Raw genomic sequence first — 21,570 nt, 5'->3', positions numbered from 1 at the left:
GTTTTTGAAAAGCAGTCAGGAGACTTCTAGATCCTAGAGGTCTGTTTTTAAATAGATATGCTAAGCACCTATATACAAATATGTAGTTTTTTCAGATTAAAAAGTAATACGTATTCATTATAGAAAATCTATGTGATAGAGAGAAAAATAAAAATCATCCATAGGGCTTCCCTGGTGGTGCAGTGGTTGAGAGTCCGCCTGCCGATGCAGGGGACACGGATTCGTGCCCCAGTCCGGGAAGATCCCACATGCCGCAGAGCGGCTGGGCCCGTGAGCCATGGCCGCTGGGCCTGCGTGTCCGGAGCCTGTGCTCCGCAACGGGAGAGGCCACAACAGTGAGAGGCCCACATACCGCAAAAAAAAAAAAAAAAAAATCATCCATAATCCCACTACTTTTGACATTTTGAGATAACCACCCTTGACATTTTGGTTAATTTCCTTGCAGTTTCTACAGTCTGTTGGTAACTTTCTCTCTCTTTCTTTTTTTTTTTTAAAGCAAAATTGAGAACATACCATACATGTTGTTTTGAAAGCTGATTTTTTTCTCTAACCATATCATGAGCATTTTCCCACACTTCGACACTTCTTTGGAATAGTAATTTGCTATTGCAACTAGCCACAGGCTTAAGGATCACCCCATGCAGTTAGTTCCCCAGTGAAAAGTGTTCTGCATTTTTGATGTTGTCAGTGCCTAAGCTATAAAAAATATGAACCGGCATTCAGAGAAAATGTGAAAATTATCTGCTCCCTGTTAGAATTTTATTTCTAGAGTTCTAATAAAATCAAAACAGAGAATATGCTCATGCAAATAAAACCTTTAGAACTTAGATCAGAGAACAATGACAAATCTTCCTATAAAAGTGAAAATTCAGCTCTTAGAAAGATGAAGAATGCTAAAACTCTGATCAATAGACTAATAATGCCCTTTGACAAGGAATTCTTCTCTAAAGTTTTGTCATAAAAAAAGCATTTTCATGCTCAGGACAAGTTGGGGACGATAGATATTTTTAGAACCTTTATTTTCACTATTTTTAACATAAAAACTCAAGATTTTCCTTGTGTGGAATGACATGAAAGTAATTTTTTGTGTGATTCTTTGGTTGAGTATCATAGCTGTTTTTTGATGTTTATGAAAATTAGCACTAGGATAGTTTAGATACATGTAGATAATTTTCTTAATGGTTTTCCCATAGCCTTCCAACTAAGCAGTGAAACACCCTTTTTTTTTTTGCGGTACGCAGGCCTCTCACTGTTGTGGCCTCTCCCGTTGCGGAGCATAGGCTCCGGACGCGCAGGCTCAGCGGCCATGGCTCACGAGCCTAGCCGCTCCGTGGCATGTAGGATCTTCCCGGACCGGGGCACGAACCCGTGTCCCCTGCATCGGCAGGCGGACTTTCAACCACTGTGCCACCAGGGAAGCCCGAAACACCCTTTAATAAAGGTACAGGAGGGACTTCCTGGTGGCACAGTGGTTAAGAATCTGCCTGCCGGGACTTCCCTGGTGATGCAGTGGTTGGGAATTTGCCTGCCAATGCAGGGGACACGGGTTCAATCCCTGGTCCGGGAAGATCCCATGTGCCGCGGAGCAACTAAGCCCATGCACCACAACTACTGAGCCCGTGAGCCACAACTACTGAAGCCTGTGCGCCATTTATTAAAAAAAAAAAGAATCTGCCTGCCAGTTCAGGGGACATGGGTTTGTTCCCTGGTCCGGGAAGATCCCACATGCTGCGGAGCATCTAAGTCCATGCACCACAACTACTGAGCCCGTGAGCCACAACTACTGAAGCCTGCATGCCTAAGGCCCATGCTCCGCAACAAGAGAAGCCACTGCAATGAAAAGCCTGCTCGCCACAACTAGAGAAAGCTCAGGTGCAGCAACAGGGACCCAACGCAGCCAAAGAATAAACGAAATTGAGTTATTTGTAGTGAGGTGGATGGACCTAGGGTCTGTCATACAGAGTGGAGTAAGTCAGAAAGAGAAAAACAAATACCGTGTGCTAACACATATTTATGGAATCTTAAAAAAAAAAAAAAAGGTTTTGAAGAACCTAGGGGCAGGACAGGAATAAAGACACAGACGTAGAGAATTGACTTGAGGACACGGGGAAGGGGAAGGGAAAGCTGAGATGAAGTGAGAGAGTGGCATGGACATATATACACTACCAAATGTAAAATAGCTAGCTAGTGGGAAGCAGCCACATAGCACAGGGAGATCAGCTCGGTGCTTTGTGAGCACCTAGAGAGGTGGGATAGGGAGGGTGGGAGGGTGATGCAAGAGGGAGGAGATATAGGGATATATGTATATGTCTGGCAGATACACTTTGTTATATAGCAGAAACTAACACACCATTGTAGAGCAATTATACTCCAATAAAGATGTTAAAAAAAAAAAAGTACAAGATCCATTCCAAACAGTTTATCTGTATGTGTTGTGGTGTAACGTATTTACCTTATTAAATGCTTTCTTTATATTTCTGTTTTTTTTACAGCTAGCATATTTTTCAAAAGTATTATTACTATAAATATCTAGGGTTTATTTAAAGAAAAGGGTAAAAGTTATATTTGGGGATATGTGTCAATAATTTTAACTCTAGTTTTTTTCAGCCAGATTACTCCTAAATATTTAGCAGTAAAAGCTAGCTACAATGTTGTCAATATAACAGTAAGGAAAAAAAAGATTTTTGAAGTTTATTTCAGAGTAACTGGTAATTGAAAAACTTGAATGAAAATATGCTGTACACATGAAACTTACATAAATGTTATAACCCAGTGTTATCACAAAAGAAAAAGGACAAACATGTCTCTCAGCTTTTTCTATGAAATGATGAAATCATTGTATTTGAGTTTTTGCAAGCAATAGCCTTATCAATTTGTTAGATTTTCTGAGTGTTCAAGTCCACTAAACATATTAAGTAAGACATGATACCTATTTTTCTTCCTTACTTTTCAAAATTAAGAACATCTGTATAGGAAGTATTTAGAGGTAGAACAGATGGGACTTTGTGCTTTATATGTTTGTAAAAGATGTTGAATGTGAAAAATTGATAAGTAACATAGAAGTAGTCTTACATGGCTAAATTTTGAGGTGTTGCTTCTTTATGCCTATTTTTAAAACTTAATGTAAAATCATTTGAATAAGATCATAGATTTTCAGATTTGTTTTGAAATAAAGTTATCACAGTGAGATCAATCAATATAAAAAAAGAAGAGGGGCTTCCCTGGTGGCGCACTGGTTGAGAGTCCGCCTGCCGATGCAGGGGACACGGGTTCGTGCCCCGGTCTGGGAAGATCCCACATGCCGCGGAGCGGCTAGGCCCGTGAGCCATGGCTGCTGGGCCTGCATGTCCAGAGCCTGTGCTCCGCAACGGGAGAGGCCACAGCAGTGAGAAGCCCACGTAATGCAAAAAAAAAAAAAAAAAAAAAAAAAAAGAAGAAAAAGTATCACTATTCTTTACAGTAGAATTGGTAGGAAAGTTTATTTCATCATTTATATATTTTCCATCTCCAGTGATTTTTCTTTATTTATAATAAGATATTGCCAATCATTTAGTCATAAAGAATTACTTCTGTTACTTCCAGACAGATGTTATATTTTTCTAATTAGTAGTAGTTTATGCCTTAAAGACTAAAATAAAATGATAGTGTCATACAAATTTGATTCTTTCAACTGCTTAATTTTTATTTTCATTTTACTGGGTAACCATAATACAAGTTTTCTCAGCCTTAGCACTATTGACATTTGGGCAGATAATTCTTAGTTGTGAAGGGCACTTCTGTGCATTGAAGAATGTTTGACAGCATCTCTGGCCTCTACCCACAAGGCTCCAGTAATACTCCCCAGTTCCAGACATTGCCAGGTATCCCCTGGGGACAAAATTGACTCCAGTTGAGAATCACTGCTGTAGTGTATTTACTAAAATTCTTATCATGACTTTCAGGAGCATAATTTGGAATAAAGCAATGTACCACTAGTAGCTAGGCACAAAATCAGCAGAACAGAAAGTCTGCTGGGCTATATTTTGGATAGTTCAGCAAAATTAAAAAGGTCAGAAACAGTAACTACATTTCTTAATCAAAGTCTAGATTGTCTAGGTAATTGGTATGGAACAGACCACTGGGAACATTTTAGTGAGTGCCACACAGGGAAATAAAATAAGTTAATAGCTACAGATGTCATTTATGGCTGTTTTTTTAAATCTTTATTTTAAAATGTGAAGCAGCAGGATCTGCAGAAATTAAAGAACACATGAATATATACGCAAATCAGTCAATGTGATACACCATATTAACAAATTGAAGGATAAAAACCATATGATAATCTCAGTAGATGCAGAAAAGGCTTTTGACAAAATTCAACACCCATGTATGATAAAAACTCTGCAGAAAGCAGGCATAGAGGGAACCTACCTCAACCTAATAAAGGCCATATATGACAAACCCACAGCCAACATCATTCTCAATGGTGAAAAACTGAAACCATTTCCTCTAAGATCAGGAACAAGACAAGGTTGCCCACTCTCACCACTATTAGTCAGCATAGTTTTGGAAGTTTTAGCCACAGCAATCAGAGAAGAAAAAGAAATAAAAGGAATCCAAATCAGAAAAGAAGAAGTAAAACTGTCACTGTTTGCAAATGACATGATACTATACATAGAGAATCCTAAGGATGCTACCAGAAAACTAGAGCTAATCAATGAATTTGGTAGAGTAGCAGGATACAAAATTAATGTACAGAAATCTCTTGCATTCCTCTACACTAATGATGAAAGATCTGAAAGAGAAATTAAGGAATCACTCCCATTTACCAGTGCAACAAAAAGAATAAAATACCTAGGAATAAACCTACCTAAGGAGACAAAAGACCTGTATGCAGAAAACTGTAAGACACTGATGAAAGAAATTAAAGATGATGCAAAATGATGGAGAGATACACCATGTTCCTGGATTGGAAGAATCAACATGGTGAAAATGACTACCCAAAGCAATCTACAGATTCAATGCAATCCCTATCAAACTACCAATGCATTTTTCACAAAACTGGAACAAAAAATTTCACAATTTGTCTGGAAACACAAAAGATCCCGAATAGTGAAAGCAATCTTGAGAAAGAAAAATGGAGCTGGAGGAATCAGGCTCCCTGACTTCACTCTATACTACAAAGCTACAGTAATCAAGACAGTATGGTACTGGCACAAAAACAGAAATATAGATCAATGGAACAGGATAGAAAGCCAGAGATAAACCCATGCACATATGTTCACCTTATCTTTGATAAAGAAGACAAGAATATATAATGGAGAAAAGACAGCATCTTCAATAAGTGGTGCTGGGAAAACTGGACAGGGACATGTAAAAGAATGAAATTAGAACACTTCCTAACACCATACACAAAAATAAACTCAAAATGGATTAAAGACCTAAATGTAAGGCCAGACACTATAAAACTCTTAGAGGAAAACACAGGCAGAACACTATGACATAAATCACAGCAAGATCCTTTTTGACCCAACTCCTAGAGAAATGGAAATAAAAACAAAGATAAACAAATGGGACCTAATGAAACTTAAAAGCTTTTGCACAGCAAAGGAAACCATAAACAAGACAAAAAGACAACGTTCAGAATGGGAGAAAATATTTGCAAATGAAGCAACTGACAAAGGATTAACCTCCAAAATATACAAGCAGCTCATGCAACTCAATGTCAAAAAAACAAATAACCCAATCCAAAAATGGGCAGAAGACCTAAATAGACATTTCTCCAAAGAAGATATACAGATTGCCAACAAACACATGAAAGGATGCTCAGTATCACTAATCATTAGAGAAATGCAAATCAAAACTACAATGAGGTATCACCTCATAATGGCCATCATCAAAAAATCTACAAACAATAAATGCTGGAGAGGGTGTGGAGAAAAGAGAACCCTCTTGCACTGTTGGTGAATGTAAATTGATACAGCCACTATGGAGAACAGTATGGAGGTTCCTTAAAAAACTAAAAATAGAACTACCATATGACCCAGCAATCCCACTACTGGGCATATACCCTGAGAAAACCATAATTCAAAAAGAGTCATGTACCACAATGTTCATTGCAGCACTATTTACAATAGCCAGGACATGGAAGCAACCTAAGTGTCCATCAACAGATGAATGGATACAGAAGATGTGGCACAAACATGCAATGGAATATTCAGCCATAAAAAGAAATGAAATTGAGTTATTTGTAGTGAGGTGGATGGACCTAGAGTCTGTCATACAGAGTGAAGTAAGTCAGAAAGAGAAAAACAAATACCGTATGCTAACACATATATATGGAATCTAAAAAAAAAAAAAAGGCTCTGATGAACCTAGGGGCAGGCAGGAATAAAGACACAGACATAGAGAATGGACTTGAGGACACAGGGAGGGGGAAGGGTAAGCTGGGACAAAGTGAGAGAGTAGCATTGACATAAACACACTACCAAATGTAAAATAGCTAGGTAGTGTGAAGCAGCTGCATAGCGCCTGGAGATCAGCTCCTTGCTTTGTGAGCACCTAGAGGGGTGGGATAGGGAGGTTGGGAGGGAGATGCAAAAGGGAGGGGATATGGGGATATATGTATACGTATAGCAGATTCACTTTGTTATACAGCAGAAACTAACACAACATTGTAAAGCAATTATACTCCAATAAAGATGTTAAAAAAAAAAAAAAAGAAAAGAACACATGAAGGTCCTTATACTATTTTGTGTTACTCTCAAATCACAGTAAGTTCCATGGCATGCTGGAATAAAAACGTGTTTCACTCCTTTTGTCATTATATGTACAACAGGTGATGCCCAGTGCCCTGCTGGGAACATCATTAATCCAACTTCCTCTCTAAAATTTTTGACATTCTGTATCATGATGAACACTCAGCGGGCAAGCCAGTTTACAGGGTGTTTTTCCATTTAAACATATGCCAGGGAAAAAATTTAACGTAGCTATTTGAGAGAAAAGCAAAATGATTCCAAGTTTTATTAAACTGCCTCTGCAGGAGGGAGAAATACACAAGTCTTAGCTGCCGGCATCTATTAAGCTCAATATGCATTTGAAAGCTAATAGAAATCATTGATGGAGAGTCCAGAGGGTAGTTGACATTACTAGGCTTCTTGAGGTAGGTGTCAAGAAGAAGGTAAGACAGGACCAAATTCTGAACACTAAGAGAGAACCCTACTCACCAAGTCTGTGTTGCTTCATTTGCTCTGTGACTTCTACCTGCTGTGGAGCAAGGCAGGAAGGAAAAAAGAAAATATTCTTTTACATTGTACTGCATTGTAAGGTCTTTCTTGACTTTTTACTAAATGAATTGAGATTAATCTTCTTTTAAAACCCATCTCAGTGTTAATATAAGATTGGACTTGTCACGCAGGTGGGTGATTGTAACTTTATTGCCATTAAAAGATTTCAAATTGCATTCATGCTTCTTTGTGCACATAATGAAAAATGGGCAAAATAATGCAGATTGATATTTCCTTAAGTCTGCTCTGTTTAATTCTGATGTCTGCTCTTCTATAATGCTGTGTTTCTAATTGTACACAATTTAGTGATATCTAGGAGTATATAGTTGTTGCCCATAAGTAAAAATGCCAAATATAAAAAAAAAAACAAAGTTGGTTTTAAAAAAGAAAAAAGGGCTTCCCTGGGGGCGCAGTGGTTGAGAATCTGCCTGCTAATGCAGGGGACACGGGTTCGAGCCCTGGTCTGGGAAGATCCCATGTGCCGCAGAGCAACTAGGCCCGTGAGCCACAACTACTGAGCCTGCGCATCTGGAGCCTGTGCTCCACAATAAGAGAGGCCGCGACAGTGAGAGGCCCACTCACCGCGATGAAGAGTGACCCCCGCTTGCCACAACTAGAGAAAGCCCTTGCACAGAAACGAAGACCCAACACAGCAAAAATTAATTAATTAATTAATAAACTCCTACTCCTAACATTAAAAAAAAAAAAAAAGAAAAAAGATTGGCTTTTCTTTTAGCTTTCCTAAAATAAAATGGTTTCAATAATTTTATTCAGTAACTTCTTGATTCCTACATTTGTATTATTTCAGATTTTACATGTCCATCAGTTTCATGTGGAATTTATTATTTTTTTAAATAAATTTATTTATTTGTTTGTTTGTTGGCTGCGTTGGGTCTTCATTGCTGTGCATAGGTTTTCTCTAGTTGCGGCGAGCGGGGGCTACTCTGTTGCAGTGTGCGGGCTTCTCGTTGTGGTGGCTTCTCTTTGTTGTGGAGCACGGCTCTAGGCACGCGGGTTGCAGTAGTTGCGGTGCATGGGCTCAGTAGTTGTGGCTCGCAGTCTCTAGAGCGCAGGCTCAGTATTTGTGGCACACGGGCTTAGTTGCTCCGCGGCATGTAGGATCTTCCCATACCAGGGCTCGAACCCATGTCCCCTGCATTGGCAGGCGGATTCTTAACCACTGCGCCACCAGGGAAGTCCCTCATGTGGAATTTATTTTGATATAAGATATGTTTTAGGTATTTAAATATGCTGTTTCCAAATGATTAACAGTTGTCTCCTCATCTTTTATTAAGTAATCTTTCTCTAGTGGCCAAAAAAAAAAAAAAAGATTGGACTTCTAAAAGTAAAATCATGCCATGCTACAGTTGTTCAAAGAATCCTCTTAACTGTGTTAAGTGTACTTTTATGGTAGATTTATAACTCGTTTGTCCCTTTAACTGGAGATGTTCTAAAAGTGCCTAAGGCAGCACCTGGTACTTAGTAGACAATAAATAGTTGCTGAATTAATGTGTGGGAAGGGGGTGTCTTGGTGTGGAAGTATTCCTTATCACACAATATAAAAAATGTTAAAAAAGTAGAGAAAAACATGTACAAAAGAAGGCATGTAACTATCACCCAGCTTGAACAGTTACCAACTCATGGCCAATTTTGTTTTAATCATACCCCACCTACTTTTCCCTTCCCATATTATTTTGAGGCAAATCCCAGATATTATTTCACTCATAAATATTTCAATGTCTATCTCTAAAAGATAAGGTCTCTTTTCTTTAAACATTACATTATTACACCAGAAAAATTAAAATAATTCCTTAACGACGTCAGGTATCCTGTCAGTCTTCAAGTTTTCAATTGTCTCATAAATGTCATTTTCTTTTACAGTTTTACATTTGAATCAGGACTCAGAAAAGAACCACAGATTGTGATTATTTAATATACAGTATTTCTTATGTATTTTTTGATCTTTGGTTTTCCCATCTTCTCTCTATTTTCTCCCTTGTATTTTATTTGTTGAAGAACTGAGTTGTTTGTATTGCAGCACTTCCCACAGCCTAGGGCTTGCTGATTGTATCCTAATAGTGTCACTTACTTAACTGTCACTTGTATTCCTCTGTCTCCTGTATTTCCTGTAAACTGGTAAGGCTTAATCAGATTCAGATTCAGTTTTCTTTTTGGCAAGCCCAAAAAGAAGGTGGTGGCCAAACCATAATGACAGCATTATTGGCTTTTTGTTCAGTGCCTTGCAAATTGATTTTGCTATTTGTTGAGTATTTTCTATGTGCCTAGCAATGTGCTTATGTTCTATAGGCATTATGTCATTTAATCATATTTAAGCTTCATAATACTAATACATAACAATTTCTCTCTGATGACTAGACCTCTTATCAGGGCCAAGTAACCTTAAATGTCTTTCAAACAAACCCCTTGATGTAAACCCCATTGTCATTTATGTGATTTAATTTGGAATTCTATATGAACTTTCTTTTTACTGAATTCATTTAGAGCTATACAAAAATAACTTGCATTAAAGGCATTTAAAAAATATTTTAATAATAAAGCTCAAAGACCTATCATATAATTGTGAATTCGTTGTACTCAAGCCTTTTGGTACTGGGATTCACCATCTGTTAACCTCACAGAGACCGATGCCTAAACCGCAAATAAAGCCAACAGAATTCAGTATTTCCTGAGTTTCTTTTTCCTCTGCACTCATTGTCTTCTGCAGATGCATTTACGTCTCTTTCATCCCTTTCTGCTTTCTTTGCATGCTCACAGTATCCTACTGTTGCCCAGTGTGAGAAACTGACTTGTGATTGTAAAAGCAAAACTAGCCTTTCGTTGTTTGTTTACATATCTTTATTTTGCTCAATTCTCCCCATAGTTCTAAATTCAGTTGTTTATAAAACCAGACCACTGGTGTTCCAGACTCAAAAAATAAATATCAAATTATCTTGACTAGCTGACATTTTGAAGATTAAACTGTTGGATATGTGGTTGATGGAGAAAAAACACTAACTGACCCGAGTCGCAATTAGATACCAGAGCACTGAGAGCAAAACAGTGCAGAGAGGATCCTGTTGTGCAGCTTTACAAACTGACATGCAGGGCGTATTTTATTCTTTATATATCTTAACCTTTCTTCTCCTTTAATAGTTGTAACTTTCTCCTTAAGTTTCCAGAATATCTATTAGGTGAAGCATTTGATTAGTTGAATAGAAGGAACATAAAGCATTGGCGAATACAGCAGGGAAATAGGAATGAATGTGAATAATTTCTTACTCTGGTTGTACCTCACTGTGAGACATTAGACAAGTAGCCAAATTCTCTGTTCTTATTTCTTAAAACACAATTATTTTACCATGCTTATTCATGAAGAACTTTAAGATTCTTATTTGAAACGCTCTTCTGTAAGCTTGTAGTAAGTGGGAATTGTGTCTTTCTTTACCTGATCTCACTGGGTGCCCAGGGTAGCATGGTGCACGTGCTTGTGCTTAATGAGTAGGTTTGGATGCTGGTGGTATTTGAAAGGTTATACATTTTAAAGGGTATTTTGTTCCCTTTTCCTTGGCAAGACCAAGGAGCTTCCTTTTCTAAGACCAGTGCTGTTTGGACTAAGTGAAAGTACACTTTGTTCTAGGAGAATTGCCATATGAAAGCCTAGAATATATATTGAGTTCTTCCAAGAAAGGGGGAAAAGTCATGTTCTAAGACAGTGAATGCTGACTTGGTGCTGAATGAATGATTGTTATGTGCTCTTTTACTTACAGGCTCGCTTCTCATATGTGCGAATGAAATATCTTTTCTTTTCCTGGTTGGTGGTTTTTGTTGGAAGCTGGATTATATATGTGCAATACTCTACCTATACAGAACTATGCAGAGGAAAGGACTGTAAGAAAATAATAGTAAGTATTTTTTATTTTCTAGTATATGGAAAAACCTATTTTTAATTGAAGTACAGTTGATTTACAATGTCATGCCAATCTCTGCTGTACAGCACAGTGACTCAGTTATACACATAGAGACATTCTTTTTTTTATATTCTTTTCCATTATGGCTTATCCTGGGAGACTGGATATAGTTCCCTGTGCTATACAGTAGGACCTTGTTGTGTATCCATTTTAAATTTAATAACACATTAAAAAACCTATATTAATAACACATTATATTTACTACTATATACATGCTAAAAATTTTTTTCAAAAAGTAAAAGTTAATTTGATTTTGAGTTGTGCTGAACTTCTTAGCATTTTTTTTTTTTTTTTTTTTTTTTTTTTTTTTTTTTTTTTTGCGGTAGGCGGGCCTCTCACTGTTGTGGCCTCTCCCCTTGCGGAGCACAGGCTCCGGAGCACAGGCTCAGCGGCCACGGCTCACGGGCCCAGCCGCTCCGCGGCATGTGGGATCCTCCCAGACCGGGGCACGAACCCGCGTCCCCTGCATCGGCAGGCGGACTCTCAACCACTGCGCCACCAGGGAAGCCCTGAACTTCTTAGCATTTTGATATGACCAAGTTAGTAGGACTGTTCCCCACTTTGAAAAATCCAGTATTCAGAAATCTGAATATGTGATACAGACTAGTGTGAAAGCATTCTTATTACAAAGAGGGATTTTTGTTTTTCAAATATACTTGAATTTTAGTTTACTGTAATCAGATGGGTTTTTAAAAAAATAAATTTATTGATTTATTTTTGGCTGTGTTGGGTCTTCGTTGCTGCGCACGGGCTTTCTCTAGTTGTGGTGAGCGGGGGCTACTCTTCCTTGCCGTGCGTGGGCTTCTCATTGTGGTGGCTTCTCTTTGTTGCACAACCCGGGCTCTAGGCACACGGGCTTCAATAGTTGTGGCACACGGGCTTAGTTGCTCTGCAGCATGTAAGATCCTCCCGGACCAGGGATTGAACCCGTGTCCCCTGCATCGGCAGGCGGATTCTCAACCACTGCACCACCAAGGAAGCCCAGTCAGATGGGTTTTTAAATATTTATAGTATGAAAGTGTTATTTGCAGGCAACCTTTCTGGAACACATCTTTTGAATAAATGGAGTCATTCTCGAATACTGAAAGTTTACCTAAAAAGAATGTGTATTTATTATTTAATTTCTATCCTAATTATTGGGTGTATCTCAGGAAAATCGCTCTATCAGTCTAAGATTTCTAGAAAATCCAGGATAAGTAAATTTAACTCCTTGTTTTCTGCTGATATCTTCTATATAAATAATATTAAAACATTTCATCTGAGAATTATATTTTTGATATAATAGTGGTTGGGATCCCAATTATTATAACTTGTTAACAATTCTATAATTATTGAGTGGTTACTCTTTAACTAGGCCAGTGGTGCTAGGGGTGTGCATTTAGCAAGGAAGAAGATATCCTGACCTTACGAACTTAGAGTCTAGCAGGGAAGAAAATGAAAAATTACAGTAAGGTAAAATAAATATTACAGCAGCAAATGTCTCCCCATAAGACAGGGAGAGCTGAACCTTTCCAAAGTTCTAAGAAAATAAAAATCAATTTAATTCCGGCTACTCAGTCAGGATAAAAAATTTTTAAAAACAAAAAACCGTTATTCCCCAGGAGTATTACAGCCTCTTAACTAGGCAGGGGAGAAATTACTAATATAAGAAGCAAGGGAATTAATTAACAAAGAAGAGTCCCAAATCAAGGAGGGTTGAAAGATGTCAATCTTATGTTCATTCCAATGGGCCATTCCAGATCCTTGAGGAGTTTTACTAGGAGGAACCTGTCTGGAGCCAGACAATACACTGGGTACTTTACATGGTCATCAGTACTTAAAATAATACTGTGAAAGCCCCACAAGCCCACTTTACAAATAAAGAAATATGGCTAGCAGAGAGAAGAATTTGCTCGTGATGGTGGAGCCAGAATTTGATCCTAATTCTGTCTCTATAGAAAGCTCATGCTCTTTCTGCTACCCAATGTCAGAAAAGACTGATAAAGGAAGTTATAGATTAATGAAGCTAACAAAATCCCCCACAAAACTCACCAGCTCACCTTCAATGAAGAAGAAAGAAGTTATATAATCAACTATAACATATAAATAACCAAAACTATTTGAAATGTTTATTTCCTTTTTTTTAGGTCACCTTTCTCACACATTAGAGTGTACACATTAAAGTGTATTCCATGATCAGATATATTTGAAAACAGAGGGTTAAACAAATATAAATAACTGACTTTACTGGGGACTTCTCAGGATCTTTCATATACTAGTGTGCATTCTGCATCTCCAGAGAAAGCAAATATACTTGATTAGGAAAAAAATACATCTCCACTGCAGCCCTCCCAGGAAGACCTATTAACATCATCTGGTTATGTTAGAAGTACTGTTCTAGAGATTAAGCCCAAATGAAATAGACATGGTTTTATCTGTTTTAATACAATAGCCTTTAAAATGTTAGGCATATGTTGGTACATATTCTGTTATGGGTGAATTATAGTTGAAGTACCATATTATTTTCCTTTAAGTTCACTTTAATTGATAAGGAATGGAAGCAGAATATAATTCTAGCATAATTTAATGGTTATCTTTCTAAAACTTGAAAATAATGAAAATGTTTTCTGAGCCTAAAAGATATCCTTTTTCCTAAGACTGGCTTTAAAAAAAATTGTAATTTCTCTGCATTTGGGAATTATGTTCTTAAAACTTACCACAACTAGTAGTACTAAGACCAGTAGTACTAAGATAGTACTGATATGGCATAGGAATTGTGTGATTAGAACTAAAAAGCAGGGAGAGAAAATATTTTTAAAGTATATGTTAAAGCTTCAAAGAGCTAACAAGATAGTGAGGAATTACTTGATCAAGATCTGGGAGAGGATAAGATTTAAGAGAGGTGGGCCTAGATTTTGTGGCTGTGTTTGCCTGGAAATGTATGACCTGAAATACAGTCTTATGGGGCTAGGAAGATAAAAATATAGTCCATTTTCTACCAAGAGTGGGACCTTGGTACACCATGCTTTGGGCTGAGATTCCAAAGGGCTGAACACCAAGAGTGAAGGTGAGCTAAAAGAACCTCAGAGAGGCGAGTTGACTTTGTAGCTTCTTTTTCACTTGAGGAATTTGCTGATGCTGGGCATGAGCAGGGGTCTGAGAACCACGACTGTATACTGGGAGAGTGCTGCTGCTGGGGATAAGAAACCAGCAAGCTTTTATAGAAAGCTAAGGGAGCCTCAAGCATAAAGCCAGTTATCCTGTTGGGATATTTGCCAAATCCTGGGGCTTTACAGAGTGGGAGGCTAAAAAAATCTCATTGGAAAGCCTTTGAAAAGTAGACGTTTTGGCAGTCTCACAAGCTACAGACTAGAGTTATGAACCTTCCAGGGGGAGAAACCTCAATGAATTCCCAGGCTGTCAGTTAAAAATCCTGGAGGGCTATGCTCTTGGAATAGAGATGAGTCAAAAATAGATTGACCGGGCTTCCCTGGTGGCGCAGTGGTTGAGAGTCCGCCTGCCGATGCAGGGGACACGGGTTCGTGCCCCGGTCCGGGAAGATCCCACATGCCGCGGAGCGGCTGGGCCCGTGAGCCATGGCCGCTGAGCCTGCGCGTCTGGAGCCTGTGCTCCGCAACGGGAGAGGCCACAGCAGTGAGAGGCCCGCGTACCGCAAAAAAAAAAACAAAAAAAAACAAAAAAAAACAAAAAAAAAAAAAAAAAATAGATTGACCTTTACCAGAGGTACAATTCAGCCTGCACTCAGCACAGCCCCTCATTGGATTAAGGCGATCAGCTACCATTATATCTGCCTACTAGAGGGAAGGGAAATCCTCTCTGGAGGCATTATGTAGACAATTACAGAGCATGACAAAAGACAAGATGATATGACTGAAAACCAAGAAATAAACACGGGCAATAGAAGCAGATCCATAGATGACCTAGGTATTGGTGTCATCCTAAAAGGATTTTAAAATAACTATGTTCATGTTCAAGTAAGTAGGAAAATAGGTAGAGAATATAAATAAAACAATGGATAATTTCAACAGGGAATTGAAATGTATTTAAGAGAATCAGGAAGATAATATGGAAGTTCCTCAAAAAGTTGAATATAGAATTACCAGTAATTCCACTTCTAGGTATATACTCAAAAGAAATGAAAGCAGGGACTTAAACAGATACTTGTACACCAATGTTCATAGCAGCATTATTCACAGTAGCCAAAAGGTGGAAACTCTCTAATGTCCATTAACAGATGAATGCATAAACAAAATGTGATACATACATACAATGGAATATTATTCAACCTTTAAAAAGAATGAAATTCTGATGCATACCACAATATGGAGGAACCTCGAAAATACTATGCTAAATGATATAAGCTAGATGCAAAAGGACAAATGTTGTATGTGTCCACTTACATGAGGTACCTAGAATAACAATTACATATAAATTGGGGAAAGGGTAAAAGGAGCTAAAGTGTTTAAAATCCTTATCATATTGCAGAGTAGGGGAAAAGTATTAATCAATTAACTTTAGACTTGCTAATTCAACTATGTATTTGTTATTTCTAGGATAGCCTCTGGAATAGAAAAAGAGTGTATCATTTCCAAACTAATATAGGAAAAATGGAATAAATAATAAAAGAACACTCAGTCCTAAAGAAGGCAATAAAGAAAAAGAAACATAACAGGCAGAAGAAGTAGCAAACACATAATAAGGTGATAGATGTCACAAATTGAATTCCCTGGGAAACAGACTCAGAGACTGAGATTTGCCTGAAGGAAGTTTATTGGGATGGGCTTTTGAGGTTAACATCTGTGGGGCAGTGAAGAAGGAAGATAGATCAGAAAGAGAAGTTTAAACTGCAGTGCAGTAGTAATAAAAGCATCAGTTGATTCTACAGGGAACCTGGGGATGGGATGGCCTTGCAAAGGTCGAGGGCTTTGTACCCCCCTCACTGACCAGTCATTGTATATAGTTTTCCATCCTCTCCCACCCTCCCTAAAGGGGATATGACTTTGGGTAAGGCTGATTCCAGCTGAGGCCAAGTCCCAAAGAAAGATTCAGCTGAGAGCTGTTGACTGCCTATGTGCTCAGCAGCTGAGGGAATGAGTGTTCCATTTCTAGAGGAAATATGGGTGGCTTACCACAGCACTAACTGTAGTATATCTAAACCCAAATATGTTGGTAATTACATTAAATGTAAAGGGACCAAATGCTTCAGTTAAAAGACAAAGATTGTCAGACTGTGTTAAAATTTAAAAACAACTATATGATATTTATAAGATACACATCTAAAATATAAAGATGCAGATAGATTGAAAGTAAAAGAATAGGAAAACATTCATGCAAATTCTAAAAGCAGGGATGTTTAGAGGAAAAACCATGGCTATAATATATTTATGTAGTTTTATATTACACAGGCTATACCTCTTTTTTAAAGTCTGAATCAGCCCTTACTGGCTTGAAATGCAGTTCCTTGTAAATTTGCTTGTCCCAGATTGCAGTTTTACAATAGCTGCTAAGTACTTTTCTGGCCTTTTCATAAATTATGGCAATATCCATGCATACTTGTCCTGATCCTAGTCATTCCTGGTTTGAAATGTGGAGCCTAAACTGATTGTCTCTCTCTCTGTGTATTACTGCATAGATTGTTCTCTTAAGTGGAATGAACTGAACAGAGCATATAATAAGATGGCTGTTTTCAGTTTGGGATATAAATATATAAAACTGCATTATCTCAAAACCATTTAGCAAAAACATGCTTGCCAAAGGATTATAGTATCTTGTGTATAAACTCTGAACAGATTTCCTTCAAAATCCTCAATTTCATCTTAGTGAACTAAGGAAGATTATAAAGAGACACAGAAGATCCAAAAGTAGCCCTACAAATATTGTTTGCTAAAGATTAACAGTGAGGGTTCTTTTCTTCCTTTGAAAGTTGGCAGCTTAGCTTTTAACTTTTATCAAGTTTTTTTTCTCATTTTTAATAATTTAATATTTATTTTCAAGGTAATTACTATCACATAGGAATCATATTAAAAGTATAGTCCATTTTAGAAGAGACATCGATCAACAAATATTTCTTGAACACTTACTACATGTTAGTCATTATTCTAGGTGCTGTTGATACAGTAGTAAGCAGAATCCAAGTCTGGAGGAGCTTATATTCTGCTAGCAGAATATGAATAATAAAGACAAAAACAAATAAATGACTTCAGGTACTGAGAAGTGCAGTGAGAAAGGATATAATAGTAGTATTTAGTAAAGAATGGCAAAGGCATCTTATCTTGACCAGAGTGGTTGGGACAGGCTTCCCTGTGAAGAGGGCATTTTGAATTGAAACCTGGTGAGGAGGAAACAGTTGTGTATCTGGGCAAAAAGCATGTAAGGAGAAAGGACAGTGAGTGCAAATGCCCAAAGAACAGAGCAAGTTTGGGAAATACAACCGGTTTCATGTGTGACTTATGAAAATCTGTCTCATTACTTTAGTCATATCAGTACATTATAAAACCTTGTATATTAATGGTACGGTACACCAAGTATGAGGAACTTCTTGATTACGAGTACTCAACTATATCATGTTAGTCTACTGGAAAAAATACTAGCCTGGAGTCAAAGAACCAGCCTTACCCTTTCTTGTGGTCTATTGTATGGTTTTGAATAAGTGACTTCATTTCATTGATTTGCTATTAATTCCATTGTACAGGTGAGAAAAGTATTTCTGCCCTACCTGCATCACAGATTTTATGAGGATAAAGTGGAAGTGAATCAATTAAGCTGAATGATACTCTGACATATCTACTTCTTTTGTTTTAAAATAAATGTTTATTTTATCCCACAATATGAAAAACCAAGAAGTTTCTTGGGCAGCTAAAGTATCTGACATATCTGTTGAATACAGAGAAGGTTCACAAGTCCTTGACTTGATTTCATTTGGCTTGGGGCAGCTACCCTAGTATTTGTTGCCCCTGTAACCATAGCATTGTACTTCAGAAGTTTCCCCAGAAGATTGCTGTGGCTCTCCCATTTAAAGCATCGCCTCCAAGGTGAGAACATTGTTTAGGTTAGGAATGACAGGTGATCAACAGAGTGTGATAATCAGTTTACTTATGTTTAAGAATAATGGTCTGTCTCAGCTTACATAGCTTTCTTCTTTCTGTATATCTCTGTCTCTGTCTTTTCACCTTTCCCTCTGTTTGTGTGTGATGGGTCATGTCTATTGCAGTAGTTAAGTGCATAAGCACTGGAATAAATGAGGTTCAGGTTTGAGTTCTGGCTTTGCCATTCCTTAGCTGTATAGGTTAGGCAAATTATTTAGCCTCTATAAAATGGGGATTAAAATGAGGATTTTAATATTCTCAGGTGGTTGTGAGTTCACGTATTCAAAGGCTTAATACAGCACTTAACTCTTGACACGTAGTAAGTGCTCAATAAATTATCATTTCAAGTTTATGCCTTTGAATCTGACTGGGACGATAAGACATATACATACACACATACATACATGACATTATATGATCAGTTGTATCAGTCAAGTTTCAAGCAGAGAAGCAGAGCCAATAAAAATATATATTAAGAGATTGATTATTATTTTAAATTTTATTTATTAGTACAAATTTATTAATATTATTTATTAACAACATGTGTGGACCCTGAGGGCATTATGCTAGGTGATATAAGTCAGCCAGAGAAAGACAAATACCACATGATCTCATTTATATGTGGAGTCTAAAACACAACAGCAACAACAAATCCAGCTCATAGATACAGAGAACATATCGGTGGTTGCCAGAGGAGGGGGTGTAGGGTGGGCAAAATGGGTGGATGGAGTCAAAAGAACCAAACTTCCAGTTATAAAACAAATAAGTCATGCGGACACAATGTACAAGATGGTGACCATAGTTCATACCACTGTATTGTATATTTGAAAGTTGCTAAGAGAGTAGATCTTAAATGTTCTCATAAGAAAAAAATTCTGTAACTATGTATGGTGATGGATGTTAACTAGACTTCTTGTGGTGATTATTACACTGTATATACAAATATTGAATCATTATGTTCTATACCCGAAAGTAATATAATGTTATATGTCAATTATATCTCAATTTTTTTAAAAGTGAGAGATTTCTTGCAAGAAATTGGCCTACCCAATTGTGGCAAGTCCGAAATGACAGGCTAGAACTCTTGGGCCTAGGCTAAAGCTTCTATGCACAAACAGAATTTCTTCTTCGCCAGGGAAGCCTCAGCAATGCTCTTAAGGCCCTTCAACTAATTGAATCAGGCCCACCCAGATTATCTGGGATAATCTCTCTTAAAGTCAGTTGATTATGGACACATCTCTAAAATACAGCAACACCTAGATTATTGTTTGCTTCATTAGCTGGGAACTGCAGTTTAGCCAAGCCAACACATCCGAAGATTATCACATCCAGTTAAAATGATTTAGTTTGTGCTACAAATAGTTGTATTACAAAAATTTAAGGAAAGAAGGTTTCAATGAATAGATAAATCACTATGGGTAGCATAGTAGAGAAAGGCTTCATAGAGGAGGTAGATCTTCTGTAGGGCCTTACAGAATAGGAAGAATTTGGAAAGGCACTGAGGAGCACCTTTCTCCTTCTCATTACAACCAAGCTTGCCTTAGCACTTTTATCCCTCAGAGCAAGATGCTGATTAACATTAGATCTGAGAATTCCCAGAACCATGCATCAGTAGCCAGTGAACCACAGCCTTGGTCATTGGGCCTTTTGGCTACCTGCAAGTTCATATCTTTTCCTCTTTTGTCTTTTTACAGTAAATTTTAAAAACAAACTTAGAATGTTGAACAAATCAAGTATGTATTTCATATGCATTATGTACTGTGTGTGAATTAGTCTAATTTAGTAATCAAGTACATTTCTTATAACTTCAACATAGGAGGTCGCTACAGAATATTAGTATTACTGCCCTGAGATGTTTTTCTCTAACCAATGGATCATTTTTGTTAAAAGATGTTATAAAGTTAATGGGATTCTTAACTTCTAGCCAAAACTGAGATTAATTTTGCACCTTGTACATTGACTTGCAATTTCAGTTCAAGTTTCTTGTTTTCAGTTTTTAATAAAAGTTTGAAACCTTCCACTGTTATATCCATTATTTAGAGCTGGATTCTAGTGAAATGCGTAATAGGCTTTTAAAACTCCAAGAGGGGAAATGGAGTGGGGGTGGTGTTCCTGGGAAGCCAAGGTTAACTTGTGGAAGCGTAAGGAATAAGAACTGTGTTCTGCTCATCTTTGTTTAAAGGCAGCTCTCTCTGAAACTAAGGGCAAAAGTAACTAAGCCTAATTAGATGTGCTTAGAAGGATCCATTTTTTTTCCATTTGTGCTTTTTTTTTTCCCACCAAGCTAGTTACAATATGTTGTATAATTCACTGTACATTTTCTCTGATCATAGCAATCACTAATTGACTCATTATTTCATCAAAGTTCTATTTTGTGCCTAACCATAAAGAAATTTTGTACAGTTTGACTCTGTGGTTTGCTGGGTTCTTTAAAAAAGAAAAAAAAAGAATGGTGGGGGAGGGAGAGAAATTTTCCTTCTGTACGTTTTTCAGGACAACTTTGTTTAATATTGAAATTTCTGGTAAGTTTCTCCATGATAGAGAGTGTTTGTTCTGAGGTCTACCTGGGTAATAGAGGAATCACTCTCTGTGATATTCTGGTGAACCTTTGTGACTATTATGTGAGCACATGCTTTAAAATGGAAGCATTAAAAGATGAGAGAGCCTCTAGATTTTATTACAGTCTCTTAAGATTTAATTTCTAGAGATAATGATTTGTTGCTTAAAACAACTAGCTTAACATATACTAAATTCGGGGACTTCCCTGGTGGTGCAGTGGTTAAGAATCCATCTGCCAACGCAGGGGACACGGGTTTGATCCCTAGTCTGGGAAGATCCCACATGCCGCAGAGCAACTAAGCCCGTGCGCCACAACTACTGAGCCTGCGCTCCAGAGCCTGCAAGCCACAACTATGGAGCCCAGGTGCCACAACTACTGAAGCCTGCACACCTAGAGCCCATGCTGTGCAACAAGAGAAGCCACCGCAATGAGAAGCCCGCACACCACAAGGAAGAGTAGCCCCTGCTCGCCGCAACTAGAGAAAACCCGCACACAGCAACGAAGACCCAATGCAGCCAAAAATAAAAATAAATAAATAAAATAAAATTTATTTAAAAATATATATACTAAATTTAAGATATTTAGAACAATGTTTCCAATTAGATAGCAGTACATAACTAATGGTTTCATTTAACTTTTATTTGCTCAGGATCAATTATTACTTGACTCTAGAGGTTCATTTTGTGCTGTTA

The 21,570-nt window shown here is 37.6% G+C and overlaps 1 protein-coding gene across 3 annotated transcripts in view; it reads left to right on the top strand.

Moving 5' to 3' along the window:
• Positions 1 to 21,570, top strand: part of DIPK1A (divergent protein kinase domain 1A) — a gene marked incomplete at both ends in the record, with an annotated part of 123,531 nt that overhangs the window by 76,479 nt on the left and 25,482 nt on the right. For 2 of the 3 annotated variants that reach the window (XM_079696633.1, XM_079696631.1), the window contains one exon: positions 11,033 to 11,167. The exons of the other annotated variant lie outside the window; for it this stretch is intronic. In XM_079696633.1, the coding sequence (XP_079552759.1) occupies positions 11,033 to 11,167 (135 nt within the window). The remainder of the gene's footprint in view (positions 1 to 11,032; positions 11,168 to 21,570) is intronic. 3 annotated transcript variants of the gene reach the window in all.

Source organism: Hyperoodon ampullatus (genome assembly GCF_949752795.1).
Source record: "Hyperoodon ampullatus genome assembly, chromosome: 2".
NCBI lineage: Eukaryota > Metazoa > Chordata > Mammalia > Artiodactyla > Ziphiidae > Hyperoodon > Hyperoodon ampullatus.
This window is presented reverse-complemented; position numbering and strand designations above follow the sequence as displayed.